Below are 15,144 nucleotides of genomic sequence, written 5' to 3' on the forward strand. Positions count from 1 at the left end.
AAAAGCTATAGACCCTTTCAGCGCTCCCACGGTCCCCCCACTCCAGCGGCGCGTCGCCTAGCAACGCGATCCAAACAAACCGAGGTGCGCTGGACCACTGCACCGCCCGCCGCCGGGCGGTCCAGCGCGCTGGCTGCGCACCTCGGTTTGTTTGGATCGCGTTGCTAGGCGACGCGCCGCTGGAGCGGGGGGACCGTGGGAGCGCTGAAAGGGTCTATATAAGCGGGCTTATGCCATCGCCCCTGTGTCTGTCCATTTCTCAAGAAAAACGTGTGCCAGAGGTCTGAATTTTTCAGGGTAAGATTGATGTCACTTCTGGACAACAACTACCCCGATTGGGGTGAACGGGGGGTGCCAACCGTGTGTTGAGGTACAAATTTACCCTGAAAATTTGAACTACCTAGCTCAACCCGTTTTCGAGTTATCGTGATTACAGACACAGAACAAACAGAAAGACGCGAAACTTTTTGATCATTACTGGAGTTATGGGCTTCGGTATCGCTCAGCCAACAAGTTGGGTTTTTTGAGATATTTTTCTAAATCTTTTTTTAAACATCTTTTTGCAGATTAGTAAAAGAAAATGAAAATAACCAGAAATTCTTGAAAGGAACCAATGATTTGACTCTAAATTTTTGCAAGGCTCTGTGGATAAGTAGCTTGGAAGAATTTAATGGAGTTTTATCAAAGGCAGAACAGATGCATACTTCAGATGTGTCGCTAGAGAACTCGCTGTCTGACGCCTGGGAAATAACAAAACTTCTTGGTTGCTTTGTCTCATACTCGGTAGAGAAAAGAATACTGACAATTCTTATTGATTTACGATACCGGCTGTCTGCTAATCAAGAGGTTATTGACAACAACCTGAATCTAGAATTATCAGACGATTCTACAGTTACTAGGTGTGACGCGAGAGAAGAACTCATGAAGTGTAATTCCCAGACAAAGAGCACTAGGTGTAGAGACAAAAAACGAGTTCGAGAAAGTTCGACTTCAGACTTTCAAGAGAGTACACCCAAAGAAACAGTGCGTAGTAGTGCAGTGGCGGACCCTAAACAGTATCTGGCCTTCCATACACCTATGATTGACAGCGCACAGTCCTGTCAAAATTCTCTAGATAAACATCCTAAATCGGCTGCCAAGCAGGAATACAACAAAGCTATGAAAACCGGGAAAGGAAAAGTGCCAATTCTTGCTGATGTGAAAGAGAGATGGGCCAGAACGCTTTGTGAGGATCTGAAAATGTTTTGTGCGTCCTGTTTTCCCGGTACCATTGACGACAATGCGATTTTTCGCGGATGTATTGTGCTGCAAGACATACAAGAGGCAAAACGTAGACTGAAGAATACGTATGACGTTCTTCCGTGGGAGGAGGTAGAATTTCTTCTGGCACGCTTTATTTCCTTTAGTGTTTGGCAAACGCAGATGCCCCTGCTTGAAAAGCTGGCACTAGATACAGATAAAATTAGACAGTATCTAGATGAATTTAAGATCGCATTAATGGATGTATTGGAGGATGTAAAACACCTGCGGAAGGAAAATAATTATCCCGCCGCAGAGAAGGAGAAATGGTTGAGAAGGCTTGGAGAGGGTCCAAGAAAAAATATTGAGGTCTGTAAAATAAGTGCTGCGTTTGAAGCAGGTGCACAGCTGTCCTTCTTAGAAAAGTGGAAACATGTGCGCACTGATTACTGTCTGCTACGGGATGTTTTTTCGCTGAGAGAGATTAATCATCACATAAACAATGTGTTTGAGGTTCTTGATTCGGAAAATGAAAATGTTCTTCAGCTTTTACAGCAGAAAGCATATCAGGTCACTGGTGAGCTTGTAAAAAATACGTGGGATAGTCCAAGAATGTCTTTGGATACGGGAGCTGAGATAATGCAAGTGGCCCCTGAATATTTTAGGTCTACATTGAAAAAGGCCCGTGACAAGCTGGCTAGCTATTCTGGACCGGGAACTCCCGTTGACTTTGTTGAAAAAGAATTAGAAAAAGTCCAGATTGCACTCTCCAAAGTACTTAGTCACAGAATTTTTACGGCTCTGCTGCACTATGCTGAAGATAGAGACGTGGATTTTGATGAAGTCATTAAGGAATGGAAAGCCCTGCTGCCTATGCATGAACGAACAACTAGTTTAATCTTAAAGCAGGATCAGCATCTGAAGGAGTTGTTACTTTTAGTAGAGGATGAAGAGCGGGATGCTGCAAAAGACCTTGAAGAAGCGATTGCGGACGACACACATACAGATCTCCTGCACCTAGACAAGGCCATTTACTGGGATATTTTGCTTAATAAATCAGCGGTCAGGACATTGATGAACAAGCTGCAAGACCTAAAGAGGAAGTACTTATCTAGAAGTAGAGTACTGGACACGTTTTCAGAAGTTTCAAAACAAATACGACTAAGAGCTGCCACAAATTTGGTGTTGAGTCAGGTTGTTTTGGAGGCAGGTTCTTTAAAAACAATCAGCTTTCCGTTGGGCCAACCGACTCCGGACAAAAACAAGGAAAACTCGTTTTCTGGGCTGAATCATGACTTGCCAAGAAGTGTCATTGATAGCCTGGTCCTTTCCGGACCAGGAAATGGGGCAGGTAGAGGCGAGGAAATGGACGTTGTTGACAAACTGCACCGGTGGAAGGACTTTAGTTCACCCACTTTGGCAGCCTTGGAACAGTGGGTTCTGTACAAAGCAAATGGCTGGTGTCACGAAGGCAAGAGCAAAGCCCAACAAGTCCGTGCTGTTGTTGAGGTCGCCTCCCCCGTGCTATTCGGCACGCTCTTGAGAAACTACTTGGCACACTCTGGCAACACCCTAATAGACGGTTTTCTTTTCTCGCCGTCACTGGAGATCACAATCCTGGCCGAAAAGCTGGCGTCTGGATTTCGTTCAGAGAGTGGTGCGCACCAGAAGTCATTACCGATTACGAAGGCTAACGAACGCCGAAACTGGCTCAGAAAGCAAGTCATTGAACCAAAGTCTAAGCTGTTTCGGGCAGCGCAGCAAGGGAAGTTAGAGGACGTTAAGAGACACCTCTACCAAGGGATCCCTGCTGCCGTACGGGACTTCCGAGGTCAAACGTTGCTGCACGTCGTGGCAGCAAGTGGCTCGCGGAGAGGGATAGACGTCCTCAGGCTGCTGGTGGATGCGGGCGTCCCCGTGGCTGCTGTTGATCGGATGGGGCGGACCGCCCTGCACGTTGCCACGACGCACGGTGTTGCCCGTCTCCTCCTAGAACACAACAGGACCATCGCCTGTCGACAGGACGGTGATGGCCGTACTCCATTGCACAGCGCGGCGCTTGCTCTGTGGCCAGACCTGGTGCGCCTATTCGTGGATGAGGCCGGCATCGACGTCAATCTGCCAGACAAGGAAGGTCGGACCGCCCTCCATTTAGCCGTGGGCCAGACGGTGAGCCCGGACCTAGCTCAGCGGCTGTCGAAAGTTGTCCAGTTTCTGCTGCAGGAGCGTGGTGCCGACACGGAGGTGCGCTCAAGCGAGCTGCTCCGGACCGCACTCCATGAGGCCGCAGCCTCCGGCAACGAGGACGCAGTCCGCCTGCTGTTGGCTGGCCACGCCGATGTGCTGGCCGCCGACAAGCGCGGCATGACTCCTCTGCTGCTGGCCGCGGCGCGTGGCAGGGCAGGAGTCATCTCTGCCCTTCTGGAATTAGAGGGCACTCGTCAGCTGGCCTCTGTCGCTCGAGGGAAGATGACGGCCTTGCACATCGCTGCGCGCAGCGGTAGCGCTGCCGTAGCCGAAATGCTACTGAAGGCGGCCGAGTCATGGAGTCTGTTGGCGGATGAGCGCCAAAGGACACCGCTACACTATGCCGCAGAGTTTGGACATCTCGAAGTGGTCAATATGTTGCAGGTAACGATATCTGCGGAAGCAGTCTAACCTTACTTAAGCCAAGTCTTTAGATCCAGGGTGGGGTGGGGTGTCGTAACGTAACAAAATTACTGTGAAAAAAGTTTCGTTTTTCGTGGTATGTTACATTGTAACCGGTAACCAGAGACCGAAGACTAACGTTATTTTATTTATAACCGCATAGAATGCTTCGGAAAAAAACGTTATGTTCCTAGTTCTTTTGAAATGTTATTCACGGGTCACTGTTGCCACATAACATCGGGCAGCACAGTTGACAAATTGCATGGAATCCAAAAATCGCAGAGGAAGTACTTGCTAGTCGGATGGAAAAGTCGTGGAGAAGGACAGGGGGGACGTTATCTCCTTCTGGTAAGGATAGTCTTGGACGCTGTCATCAAACCAGACATCGTTTTATGCTTGTGATCTATTTATTTGATAACTGAGCGACGTTTTTCGGAGGTAATTTCACTGACTACGTCTTTAGACGCTTCCTGCACACTTCCAGTACCGCTGTGAACTCCTGTTCTCAAGTAAGTAGCATCCAGAGTAACATAAGTTTAAATATCGCGGATGGGTGAAAAAATTAATGCAAGACGACTCTAGTTTGTCGGCTGCCTCCCCGCCGCAAAATCTCCTAATTTTTGTTTTGTTTTTAAATGCACCCTCAGTTCGACCAGAAACCGCAGGGCAGGGGAGAGAAACGTCAACACCACCTGTTGCATTTTTGCGCCGCGTCTGGGTAAGAGCCCAACAATAAACACCACCAGAAGTGGAAATTCTCTTTAGAATGATACTAATATCACGTTTTAGGTGAAAAAGCGTCTTAAGCGGATTTCCGAAGCGCCAAGCTATGGGTAAAAGCGGTTATCTGCGGGCAGAAGTGAGCTGAGCGTTTTCTCCCAGCCGCAGCGGCACTAAGCGGTTTTACATAGGGGGTATGTCGGTGTTTCTCTCTCCAGGTGCGATGTCACGTTACACGTTTGGTTACGTTACGACGCCCTGATCAGGGGGCAAGGCACAATTTTTTGCAATCATTTTCAGTCAACGCGTGTAAGTGTAGTTTCAGCAGTCAAACGAACAACCTATGTTAATACGTTTCAGCAGAGTATTTAATTCATTTCAATGTGCACTGTGGTGAAAAATCGTCGAATGTTTACGAATAAAAATTCCATGATGTGTATCGTAAAAGCGATACCCTAGACTGAAAGTCACGCATTTCAGCAGCCCGTTTCAAAACTAACGCAGTTCAGCCGCACGCTCCGAAAGACACACAGTTTTCCATTCTAGAGATAGGATCTGCGTTAGTCTTGGAACGGGTGGCTGAACTGCGTGCCTTTCATATTCTTACGTGTCGAAATTACAATTTCAAATAGTTGATGTACACGCACACCTATCGACTTGGGATTGATTAACAAGCAATAATTAGGGATGGACACTTTATGCAAAAAATAATGCCAAATTATGCGGGCAAAATCTGGTCAATTATGCGGCCATTATGCGGGTTAAATAGTGAAAGTATGCGCCAACTATGCGATAAAAATCTGTGAATTTATGCAAATACGTGCAAATATCTGCGAAAAAGACGGAAAAAATGCAAAACAATGCAATAAAACAAATTTATTTATGAAAATTTAGTCTTAATATCCAACATCTAAGATTTAAAATGTACCTTGACGTTTGCCGTAGCCTTCGATTTTGTTAGACAGCGTAAATATATGGTAAAAAGTGAAAAACCGACTGAAAATTTAGATGCTCTTGTCAGATTATGCGCTTAAAATGCGAGTTATGCGGTCATTATGCGAGAAATGCGAGAAACGGCAAATTATGCGTTTTTATGTGACCTAAAAATGAGTTCTTCTAAGCACCCCAAACTCATATCTGTTCATATTTTTTCATTCTGAGCATTTTACAAAATTATGCGTTTTATGCGCTTGCATAAAGTGCCCATCCCTAGCAATAATGGGCTGTCAAAAATTCACAACATTTTAACTAAAAATTACCACAAATACTATAAATTTACAAGTATATTTTTCAGAGTGTTAAAAAAAAAAAACTTCAAAGGGAACTTAAATTTTTGACACTATCCAATTTAAAATGTGCAGTACGGCGCAATTGTGGAATCTGCTGAAAAGTTTGGTAAAGTAATAGCTGTCTTCCGACTACTCTGGCTGATAGGAGGGCGTAGAAGGTAGAAGATCGGGGAACAAGGAGTTCCTAACGCGGTCCAGTCATTCTACAATTGGCAAAATAATCAAATTACGATCATTCCCAATCATTTCCAATCTTTCCAGTCTGTCTACAGTCCCACCAATCAATCATTAATCACCTCTAGTCAGCTGTCATACTGAGCAGCAATCTTCTGAGTGTTGAGGCAAACACTAACTTCATTCCGTGTGTTGGAAAAGTTTCGTGACTTTTACCAAAACCTGTTCTAAAAGATGACAAATCTGCAACATATATTCTGAGTTGTAAATTTCTGAGTAATGATTGTCTGTGTGATGATGCCCTCCCGTTTTTTCATGGACTTTTCTCCGCTCTCCCGCCAGAGCAGACTTTGCAAGGAATTTTACAAAAAGTGCAGTGTGAGTGATCCGCGCAGTCTTTTTTTGATGCTTATATACGGTACCGGATTCAGGCGTTCGGGTGGTCTTGCATACCTTCGCTCGCCATGGCACCTTAAGGCCCCGTTCGAATATGCAACCGGTCCGCGTGCATGAATCCTGTACAGCATGAGCAGAAAAAAAGACGGCGGCGGGGATCACCCACCCTGTATATGTCCCTAACTTGACTAGGATTTCCAGACGCGGTTGCCGAACCAACAAACGCAAGTCGACGATGACGGGCTCACGCCCTTGCACCTCGCTTCGCGGAATGGCCACTCAAATGTGGTAAAAGCCTTGCTGCAGCTGCAGATAAAGTCTCAAAACGCAGGCCCGCCACAGCCTCCGCTGGCAGACGCACCGCCACCACTGATACTCGCGGCTACATATGGGCACCAAGAGACGATCGCCTCTTTCTGCGAGGCTGCTCCTTTAGAAATCCTGCGGTGCAAGGACAACAAAGGCATCACGGCCTTGCATGCGGCCTCAAAGGAGGGCCACACTAGCGTGGTCGAACTTCTTCTGAGGCACGGGGCTTCACCGATGACTAGAGACGACTTGCAGCGCACCAGTTTGCACCACGCATCTATCAAGGGACAGAAGAGCGTCATCCGTGCGCTTCTAAAGCACGTGATCCTTCAATCGGGCCAAAGAGTGGACACAGAAGTAACAAGTAGTAAGTCCTATACCAAGAGTCTCAGACTTTAAGACGCCGCGCTGGCAGCACAACTGGGACCTCTCACTCACACTCAAGGCAATCACATAGCTCAGTCTTTCTCCAGCCGGCCCGCTGCGACCCGCGGACCGTGTGTCTGGCGTCTGAGACCCTTGTCCTTTACTTAAGGTTGTCTGATTACTGAGCAGGGCCCATGCGGAGGGAGAGGGCTCTTTACACATATCGTTACTCTTCTGCTTATTTAATTACCCGTGTTCTAGACTGCCCCAGGGATGCAAAATTTTCTGAGCATTGAACGGCAGAGTTTGATTCTTTGTCGAGAAAATGAGGTGTACGTCCTAGGCTACGCAGGGCCCCGTAACTCATTACTTAACCGCATTTAACGTTATTTTAAGAGTTTGAGTCATAACTTGTAACTTTTAAGTAAAAGTTGTCCAACTTTTTTTTCACATAGTTTGTACGGTTCAAATCGGGAATTTTCGAACGCAACAACTTCAACTTTTAATTGGACATATGTTTTGCTACATTGATTAACTAACATTCGTTCGTGTCATAACAATAAGTTACGGGGCCCTGGTTCAGCAGGGTGAAAATTCCACTTTTTTTCCCATGTGCATTTATATTTTTCAGATGGAATCTGTGTTTTCTGTGGGAATATTTTCGATTGCTACCTGGAATCCAGCTGGGTAAAAAAAAAAATCGATACCTTAGACTAAAAAGCACGCAGCTCATCCGCGCGTTTCGAAGGGCACGCAGTTCAGCCGCCCGTTTCGAAAGACACGCAGTTCAGCCGCGCGTTTCGAAAGACACGCAGTTCCTATCTCTATAGCGGTAAACTGCGTGTCTTTCGAAACGCGCGGCTGAACTGCGAGTCTTTCGAAACGGGCGGCTGAACTGCGTGCCCTTCGAAACGCGCGGATGAGCTGCGTGCCTTTTAGTCTAAGGTATAGAAATGCCGAAAGCATCAACACCACATTGCAGTCTCCGGCACTCTGAGCATCGTCTGCTGATGGCCATCAATGTAGACATTGGTGGCTATGCTCTTGGCACAAGAGGCAGGTGCGCTCTGGCTAAGCGTGCTAAGCGACCGACTCGTGAGCAGGAGGCTGGTGGTTCGACTTCACTCGCCGGCCGGTCCCATTTTCATATTTCCCTTATGGTCCATGATGACGCTCGTCCGAAACTCCTCCAAAAAGCGATCACTATTAGGACGAGTTTCCGACACAGTTTGACGAGTTTCGGACGACTTTGAGACAACCGAAACGGTATCCATACGTCTGAACGTCGTCTTAGGGCAGTCATAAAACCGTACGAAAGTCGTCCGAAAATTTCAGACCAGTTTCGGACGAGTTTGGGTCAATTTTCGGAAATTTTTTCCACACCGGTGACCCCTAAAATACCCTGAAATGTGTAGAACTCTAGCTTATCTCCTTATCATTTTGGTATGTGCTACACTTTGTTGACGTGATTCTGTTTTCCTTACCAACAATGTCTTTTTCCTTAATACAATCAAACAAGATTTCTTTGTGAAAGTCTGTTTTAATAAAACCACAAGAAAAATCACTTAGGCTTCGAGAGTCAAGTTTTAACAGTGGATGTGCTAAAATTGAGCCGGACAATTAAATATAAAAATGAAATTTACGTTTTCTGTAAAGATGTGTTTAACTTTAAAGTTGTTCATTCGAGGGGTGGATAACTCCTGAATTAGGTGTACACATTTCAAGAATTGAATTTGAATTAGCTTGAATTGGCTTGAATTGTATTTGAATTGGACTGAATTCGTTGAATTATTTTTGAATTGGTTTGAATTATTGCGATTTTGTTTTACTGAGTTAGCGTGAATTGACTTGAAATAAATGTAAATTGTCTTGAATTGAACTGAATAACTTGAATTATTTTTGAATTTGTTTGGTCTGAATTACTTTGAATTGGAAAAATAAGGGGCGTACATTTGGCAGGGGAGTTATCCATCCCTCGTCTTCATTCCCCTCAAAAACATTTGTGCTTGTGTTGTGCATTGCTTGTGATGCTGTGTGCAGCTGAGTTAGCTGAGTACGGCGCGTACCGCCGAATTTGCCATACTGGAGGGTTAGTGCACGCCCCCCCCCCTCCCCCCGCCACCCCACCGCTCACTGTATCCTCTTTTGTCCTTCTTGGCACTGCGCTCTTAAGGTTTGTGAGCAGGTGACCTTTCCTTTCAATGTTTTAGGTCCTCACGGTCAACCTGAACGGTGCGCAGCGTGTTCACAAGTGTGGGTTCGTCCAGTCAGCGTGGAGCAGTCCGGTCCAGCTCATCGGGCAAAAAACTCACCAAGTCTTGGATGTGGTAAGCAGGGCTAATATTTTAATTTTGAGAAAGCAAAAGCGGAAAGCAAAAACAAAACCATGAGTGGGTGCTTACCTTGCTCTACTGTCTACGTACGCGAAGCTGTCGCGGATCTGCTAAACACCACTGACAACAACTCAGAGACGGCGATGCACTACGCAGCACGTGGCTATGGCGAGGCTTTGGAAGTACTCCTCAGCCACCGTGGCGCTGACGCGCTGAAGGAGGATTGCAAAGGTCGCACGGCTGCTTCACACGCGATCAAATCTGCCTCCCTGCACACGCTGAAGATTCTGCTCAAATGGGAGTCCAAACGCCGCGAGGCCACGTCGGAGTGGACGGAAGCAACTGGAGGTGAAGAAGTGGGCGGGACTGAAGGCGGAGTTCAAGCAGTCTGTGGAAAAGTAGCGCCGGCCGGAGGTCAAGCTGTGGATAGAAAAAAGGCGGCGGGTGGAAGTCAAGCAGGTTGTGGAAGTGAACGGGCAAGTGGAGGTCAAGCAGCTACTCCTTTCACTCTTGCCCTATGTGGACAGCCTCTCCATCTTGCTGCCTATCTAGGGCGCGTGGACATGATGGAGCTCCTGATTAGTCACGGGGCAGATGTAAATGCCGTGGACGAATGTGGCAGAGACGCTTTGGAAGCAGCAGTCGGTTGGCACCAAGACTCGGCGAGGGCTGTCTCGCTCCTGCTCAAGCACGGCGCAGTGCCTCCCTTTGAGCATAAGCGGGTAGATACGGCCTCCAAGGCCCTTGCTGTAGGGAAAGTGGACGTTGCGGAGCTGCTTCTGAAGCGTTTCCCCGACTTGTGTGACGCCCATAATGTAAAATTAATGCTTTCCTTCGTGGCGGGTCGTGGCCTGATTTCCGAAACAAAGCATCCCACATTGGCAGCTACCCTCAAGGAACTGGATCCGGTCAAACAGACAGATTTGGGCGCACTAATGCTAAAGCAGGCCACTGCGAGGTAAGTCTGATTCGTAGGTATAGTGCTGTCAATAGGGCGGCAGAACCTCACGTTTTGTGAATGCACTCATTTAAAACATTTTGTCTCTACGTCTCTAAATGCAATCCAGCCCTTTTGTGCCTATGTTTTAAAAAAAACTGTGTGTATTCAAATGTCGTCTACCTGCATGTAAAGTTGGCTGTTAAAATAGGACGACTATATTTCAAAAAGCTGGCAAAGAAAAGGTTCGTATTGCAACCGATTTATCCTGCAGCTTGCAAACTGTTTATTTGCAAGACGAACACATAGTTTGCAAGGAATCTGACAGCTTGCCAAGAATTTCTTTGATACAACGTTGCAAAGAAAATAGTTTGCAGGAAAACTAGACAAAAATTAGACCATCTGTTGAGAGCTATAGACGTCTATAGATATGTTCAAATCAACGTTAGACGTCTAGCTTTATCTATAGACGTTATTTTTTTTTTGAGTGGGCGCACATGGAAAGTATGTAACTAAAATAGACATAGATGGAATATGGTCTAATAGACATCTAACTAAGACGTCTAATAGATGATCTACGTGCACACTTTCGTTCCCAAATTTAGACGTCTAGCATGTATCGATAAGTGGTAACCATCATTTTAACGTTATAATATTTTCGTTGTTTAATCTTTTATTTTGTTTTTGTCTTGCTCAAACTATGATCAATAAACCGTTCCAAACCGTGGTTAAATTGTACTTCATTGTTTTTGCAGGGTATGGCCAAAACAGCCAAAGGAAAAGCCTTACCTTATTGATGGCACGACTAATATATCGAGAGAAGACAGAGCGCGTAACAATTTGTGGACTGCAATTATGGCACAAGACATCGATGAGGTGGAACATCATGTCTTGAAGGGAGTCAGGATGGACGTCGTGTTGAAGAAACCTGATGTTACTCCTTTAGACGAAGCGTTATTACAACTTAATTCCGAACTTGCTATTCTTTTGATCCACGCACTAGCTGAGCATCCTGAAATCAATGCAGAAGCAAAGGTAAGGACTGTGTTCATTAGCCAAATATCGAATCAGTTCATCTCGTTTCCAGCTTGCCCTTCGACTAGAAAAGAAAAAAGGCTCTTCAGAATCGCCAGCGAAGGGAAGTAAAGCTACTAACAACTTACAAGGAGACACCCTTAAATCTCAAAACTAAACTGCAAGTTGTAATGAAAGCACGCAACTTCGCACAATTGTTGTCTAGAATAGGCCCGGTCATCGAGGGGTCATGATCACTTTTGCAAGTTCGACATCACCCAGAGAAATGATTAGCTATGGCAACCGTCATACGGTTGGCACCATAAAATACCAACCTTACCTTGTTAGTGAGAACCAAAAAATATGGTTTTCATCACGTTGTCACTGTTGTGTCAACCATATTTTGTGGTGCTCGCTGATCCGAACATTAGATGGTTGCCATTGCTAACCATTTCTCTGGGTGATACGGAAAAATGATGCTCGTCCTACAAAAAAAAAAAATTTGCAAACATTGCAGACAGGGCCGTTTTGACTCAGCTTAAGCAATCGACATTACACACCCGGGTGAAAATTCCGGTCGTAATATTTCCGGCCGTAACTCTTCCGGTCGTATTAGTTCCGTCCGTAACTCTCCTCCGCCCGTAAATTGGAACACTTTCCGGCCGTAGTCCAGACGCCGGCCGGAGGTTGTTACGGCCGGAGAACGTTCCGGCCGGAAGTTGTCCTCCTGGCCGGAGGAAGTTAGAGTGCTCCGTGAGCAGAGTCCAAGGGCGTGTTTAAATACGCGATAAAGATACTTTCCCGGGTAAAATTTCGACGCGGAGCACGATGGTGATGTTTAAATTGCTCTATCTCTAGCCGTTCTCTTAGTAGCCCTATGGTCAAAAAATGAAATATTTTTTTATCTCATGCATAATAACAGTTTGCTATCAACCTGTAACACACGAAGCCATTTCCCCCTGTGACTGTTAGTTTAGGAGTTACAAGTCATTTACGGTTGACCGAAAAACGTACGGCCGGAAAGATTGGCTCCGGTCGTAAACCGTATCGATTACGACCGTAAACCGGAACCCCTCCGACCGTAAAACGCTTGACTACGGTCGGAAACTCTGACTCCGACCGGAAACAATGGGGATACGGTCGGAAATCGTTACAGATTCCGGCCGTAGTGCCAAAATACGGCCGGAGAGAAGGTATACGGTCGGAAATCGTATACATTTACGGCCGGAATGCAACTTTCCGGCCGGAAACCTGGCCGGAATTTTCACCTGGGCAGTCACTTTTTTCCTTATTTCCACGCTTAAAATCGGGGTTTTGATAGTTTTTCCAGGTGCACTAAATGGTGATTACTTCAGCGAGGCATGTGTAAAGCATTCCGAGTTGTGATACTAATGCATCTACTCAAACTAGACCTCCAAAAGGTGCAAATTTACATATTTTAGCAAAATACTTTTTAACTGTATAAATTACGCATCTGAGAGCTATAATAAAAAGGAATTCGGTCTAAATCATAACCACCACCCCCACCCCTTCTTGCCTCCCCCTCCACTCCATCTCTCCTTTCTGCTCCCCACCTCCTCCTCCCACGCAATTAAAGTGGCTGCGACAAGGGCACAAGATAACATCCTTCATTTGATCAGCGCGACGAGTTGAAGCTCCTCCCTCACCCACAATGTAACGTGAATCATCCCTGATATACAGACCATTATTCACGACGACGACTTTGCTGCACCTTGTAGTGCACCTGAAAAAACATCAAAACCTCGATTATTTGAAGCGTGGAAATAAGGAAAAAGTGGCTGTGTAATGTGGGTTGCCTAAGCTGAGTTAAAATGGCCCTGTCGGGACCCGAAAAGTCTATCCGAGAATAATTTTTTTTTTATTTCAATCTTTGCAATTTTTAGCCCCCCTTTCTGCTTTGAAAAAGCTGTCTAGTGGGCGTACCCATAAACGTCCTCGTGTCTGTCTGCTGTCTGTCTCTGTTTGCCTGTTCCACTAGAAGGAGATGTCCTAGCGACTTCAAGTTTTCAGGGTATCTTGAGTTACACTTCTAGAAACTACGGCAAATCCTGGCAATCACCCTTAAGAAGGAATTGTGCACATCGAGAGGAGGAACGTTTCCTACTACTGTGAACATGGAAAAAACGAATCGGATGTCTATCTTAAGGTAGAATTACGTAAATTTTTAACGTAATTTAGGCAAAAGTCATGCTGACCCCGAGGTAACTCATACAACATTTTACTACATTTTATTAAAGTGTATACAGACCTCTGTATAAAGTTTTACCAAATATGATATACATTTATAAAATTTCATTTAAATTTGTATAACGCCGTGTACCTTTTTATTACATTTTATAGTTTTTTAGAAAATTTTAAAAAACTTGCATACGAACCATTTTTACCCGGGGATAGGCCCGCTACCTGCTAAACCAAGTTGCCGGGTGCTACTTCCAAATATGTCACTTGTTTTTGCAAAACTAAAAATGGTTTTTGACCCATATTGAACCATAGATGTTCGTTATTTGCACGTAAAGTACCGTTTTCACCATTTTTCGACCAAAATCAGGCCGTTTCCAACTAATTTTGGGGATCAGGATGCAGAATTTTCAACTGCCTCTACTACGGAGTACCATTTAAAGGGTATTGTGGACAGGTTCGGGGAGGGGAGAGGGAATTTTGCACATTCGAGAGGGGGAACGTTTCCTAGTACTGTGAACCAGGAAAAAACGAATCGGATATATTAAGGTAGAATTACGTACATTTTTTACGTAATTCAGGCAAAAGGCATGGTGACCCCGAGGTTACTCACTCATACAAGTACTGTGCGAAAGCTTTTTCATTTGGTGACGCATTGGTGATAGCGTTATTCCGATCTCAAAATTTGGTTTGTAAATGTTGAACACTTTGAACCGATCATTACACTGGAAATGCAAGTGTGTGAATGTCGCTCACCTGCAGGTGAGCGACATTCACACACTTGCATTTCCAGTGTACCTGAAAACGTACGTCACGCACATCACCGTACCCCACCATTTCCGGAGGTATTTTCAGCGGGCCTCTCAGCATTTGTTTTTTTTTTCTTTTCCTAGATTTCGGGATTTTTTGGGGCTGGTGGCAAACCGTTGACGCCTCTACTCACCGGACCACGCCCTGCTTTGAATAAAACGCCATTGGAATGGGCGGTTGAATTCAAACGCCCTCAAATTGTTCGGTCGCTGTTGAACGTTGGCGTTCCCCCGGAAGGCACACTCGTTGATGGCTCTCTGATCGACTACTGCGCGTGGTCCATGGCCTATGACGTCGTGGCCACTGACATTGCTGACCGTGAAGAAACGATGGACCTCCTTCTTAAAGCTACATCGGTATAGTCCATTCCCTATATTCTGGCAGAGCGGCGAGCAAAGGCTTTCGAGACAATACCATTCAGTCATTGTGTAACCCATCATCAGGGTGTGTTCCGGTGCATTCTAAGGGTTGACCTGCCGATGTAGAGTGTCCACCTGTCCTTCCGACCTACGTGGGGCTCCTCTCTCCAAGACAATGCGCACGCCAAGGCTCGGCTCGGAGAGGTGGCCACTCTAACTTTCGGGTATCGTCCCTTCGACCACGGTGTTTATGAGCCTAACAAAGACGACCGGAAAGCAAAGCCTAGCCGCTCTGCCAGAATATAGGGAATGGAATGGATTTCTACAGGTTCAACTGGCAGGGGGGGGGG

At 45.8% G+C, this 15,144-nt stretch overlaps 2 protein-coding genes across 6 annotated transcripts in view; both read left to right on the forward strand.

Moving 5' to 3' along the window:
- The window catches only part of LOC113212091 (uncharacterized), a 22,262-nt gene that overhangs the window by 1,901 nt on the left and 5,217 nt on the right, over window positions 1-15,144 (forward strand). For 2 of the 5 annotated variants that reach the window (XM_052270595.1, XM_052270593.1), the window contains 6 exons: window positions 567-3,870; window positions 6,660-7,143; window positions 9,353-9,469; window positions 9,572-10,433; window positions 11,168-11,447; window positions 14,519-14,791. In XM_052270595.1, the coding sequence (XP_052126555.1) occupies window positions 567-3,870; window positions 6,660-7,143; window positions 9,353-9,469; window positions 9,572-10,433; window positions 11,168-11,447; window positions 14,519-14,791 (5,320 nt within the window). Of the gene's footprint in view, window positions 1-566; window positions 3,871-6,659; window positions 7,144-9,352; window positions 9,470-9,571; window positions 10,434-11,167; window positions 11,448-13,457; window positions 13,594-14,518; window positions 14,792-15,144 lie in introns of those variants that run through there. The other 3 variants (XM_052270597.1, XM_052270594.1, XM_052270596.1) reach the window with 3 other exon arrangements.
- Window positions 3,879-6,664, forward strand: LOC127750057 (uncharacterized). Its single transcript, XM_052270598.1, has 4 exons — window positions 3,879-4,236; window positions 4,352-4,397; window positions 4,536-4,606; window positions 4,678-6,664. Exons 1-4 carry the CDS (start codon window positions 4,093-4,095, stop codon window positions 4,723-4,725), a joined length of 309 nt encoding a protein of 102 aa, XP_052126558.1. The 5' UTR covers window positions 3,879-4,092; the 3' UTR covers window positions 4,726-6,664.

This window comes from Frankliniella occidentalis, unplaced genomic scaffold (assembly GCF_000697945.3).
Source record: "Frankliniella occidentalis isolate FOCC.00 unplaced genomic scaffold, Focc_3.1 Scaffold128, whole genome shotgun sequence".
In the NCBI taxonomy this organism is placed as follows: domain Eukaryota; kingdom Metazoa; phylum Arthropoda; class Insecta; order Thysanoptera; family Thripidae; genus Frankliniella; species Frankliniella occidentalis.

Excerpts from the sequence above, each read along its gene's own strand:
- LOC127750057 (XM_052270598.1), top strand. The coding sequence starts at position 4,093 with ATGTTATTCACGGGTCACTGTTGCCACATAACATCGGGCAGCACAGTT. Across the intron at positions 4,398-4,535 it reads CTGTGAACTCCTGTTCTCAA|TTCGACCAGAAACCGCAGGG; the intron begins GTAAGTAGCATC and ends ATGCACCCTCAG. Across the intron at positions 4,607-4,677 it reads CATTTTTGCGCCGCGTCTGG|GTGAAAAAGCGTCTTAAGCG; the intron begins GTAAGAGCCCAA and ends ATCACGTTTTAG.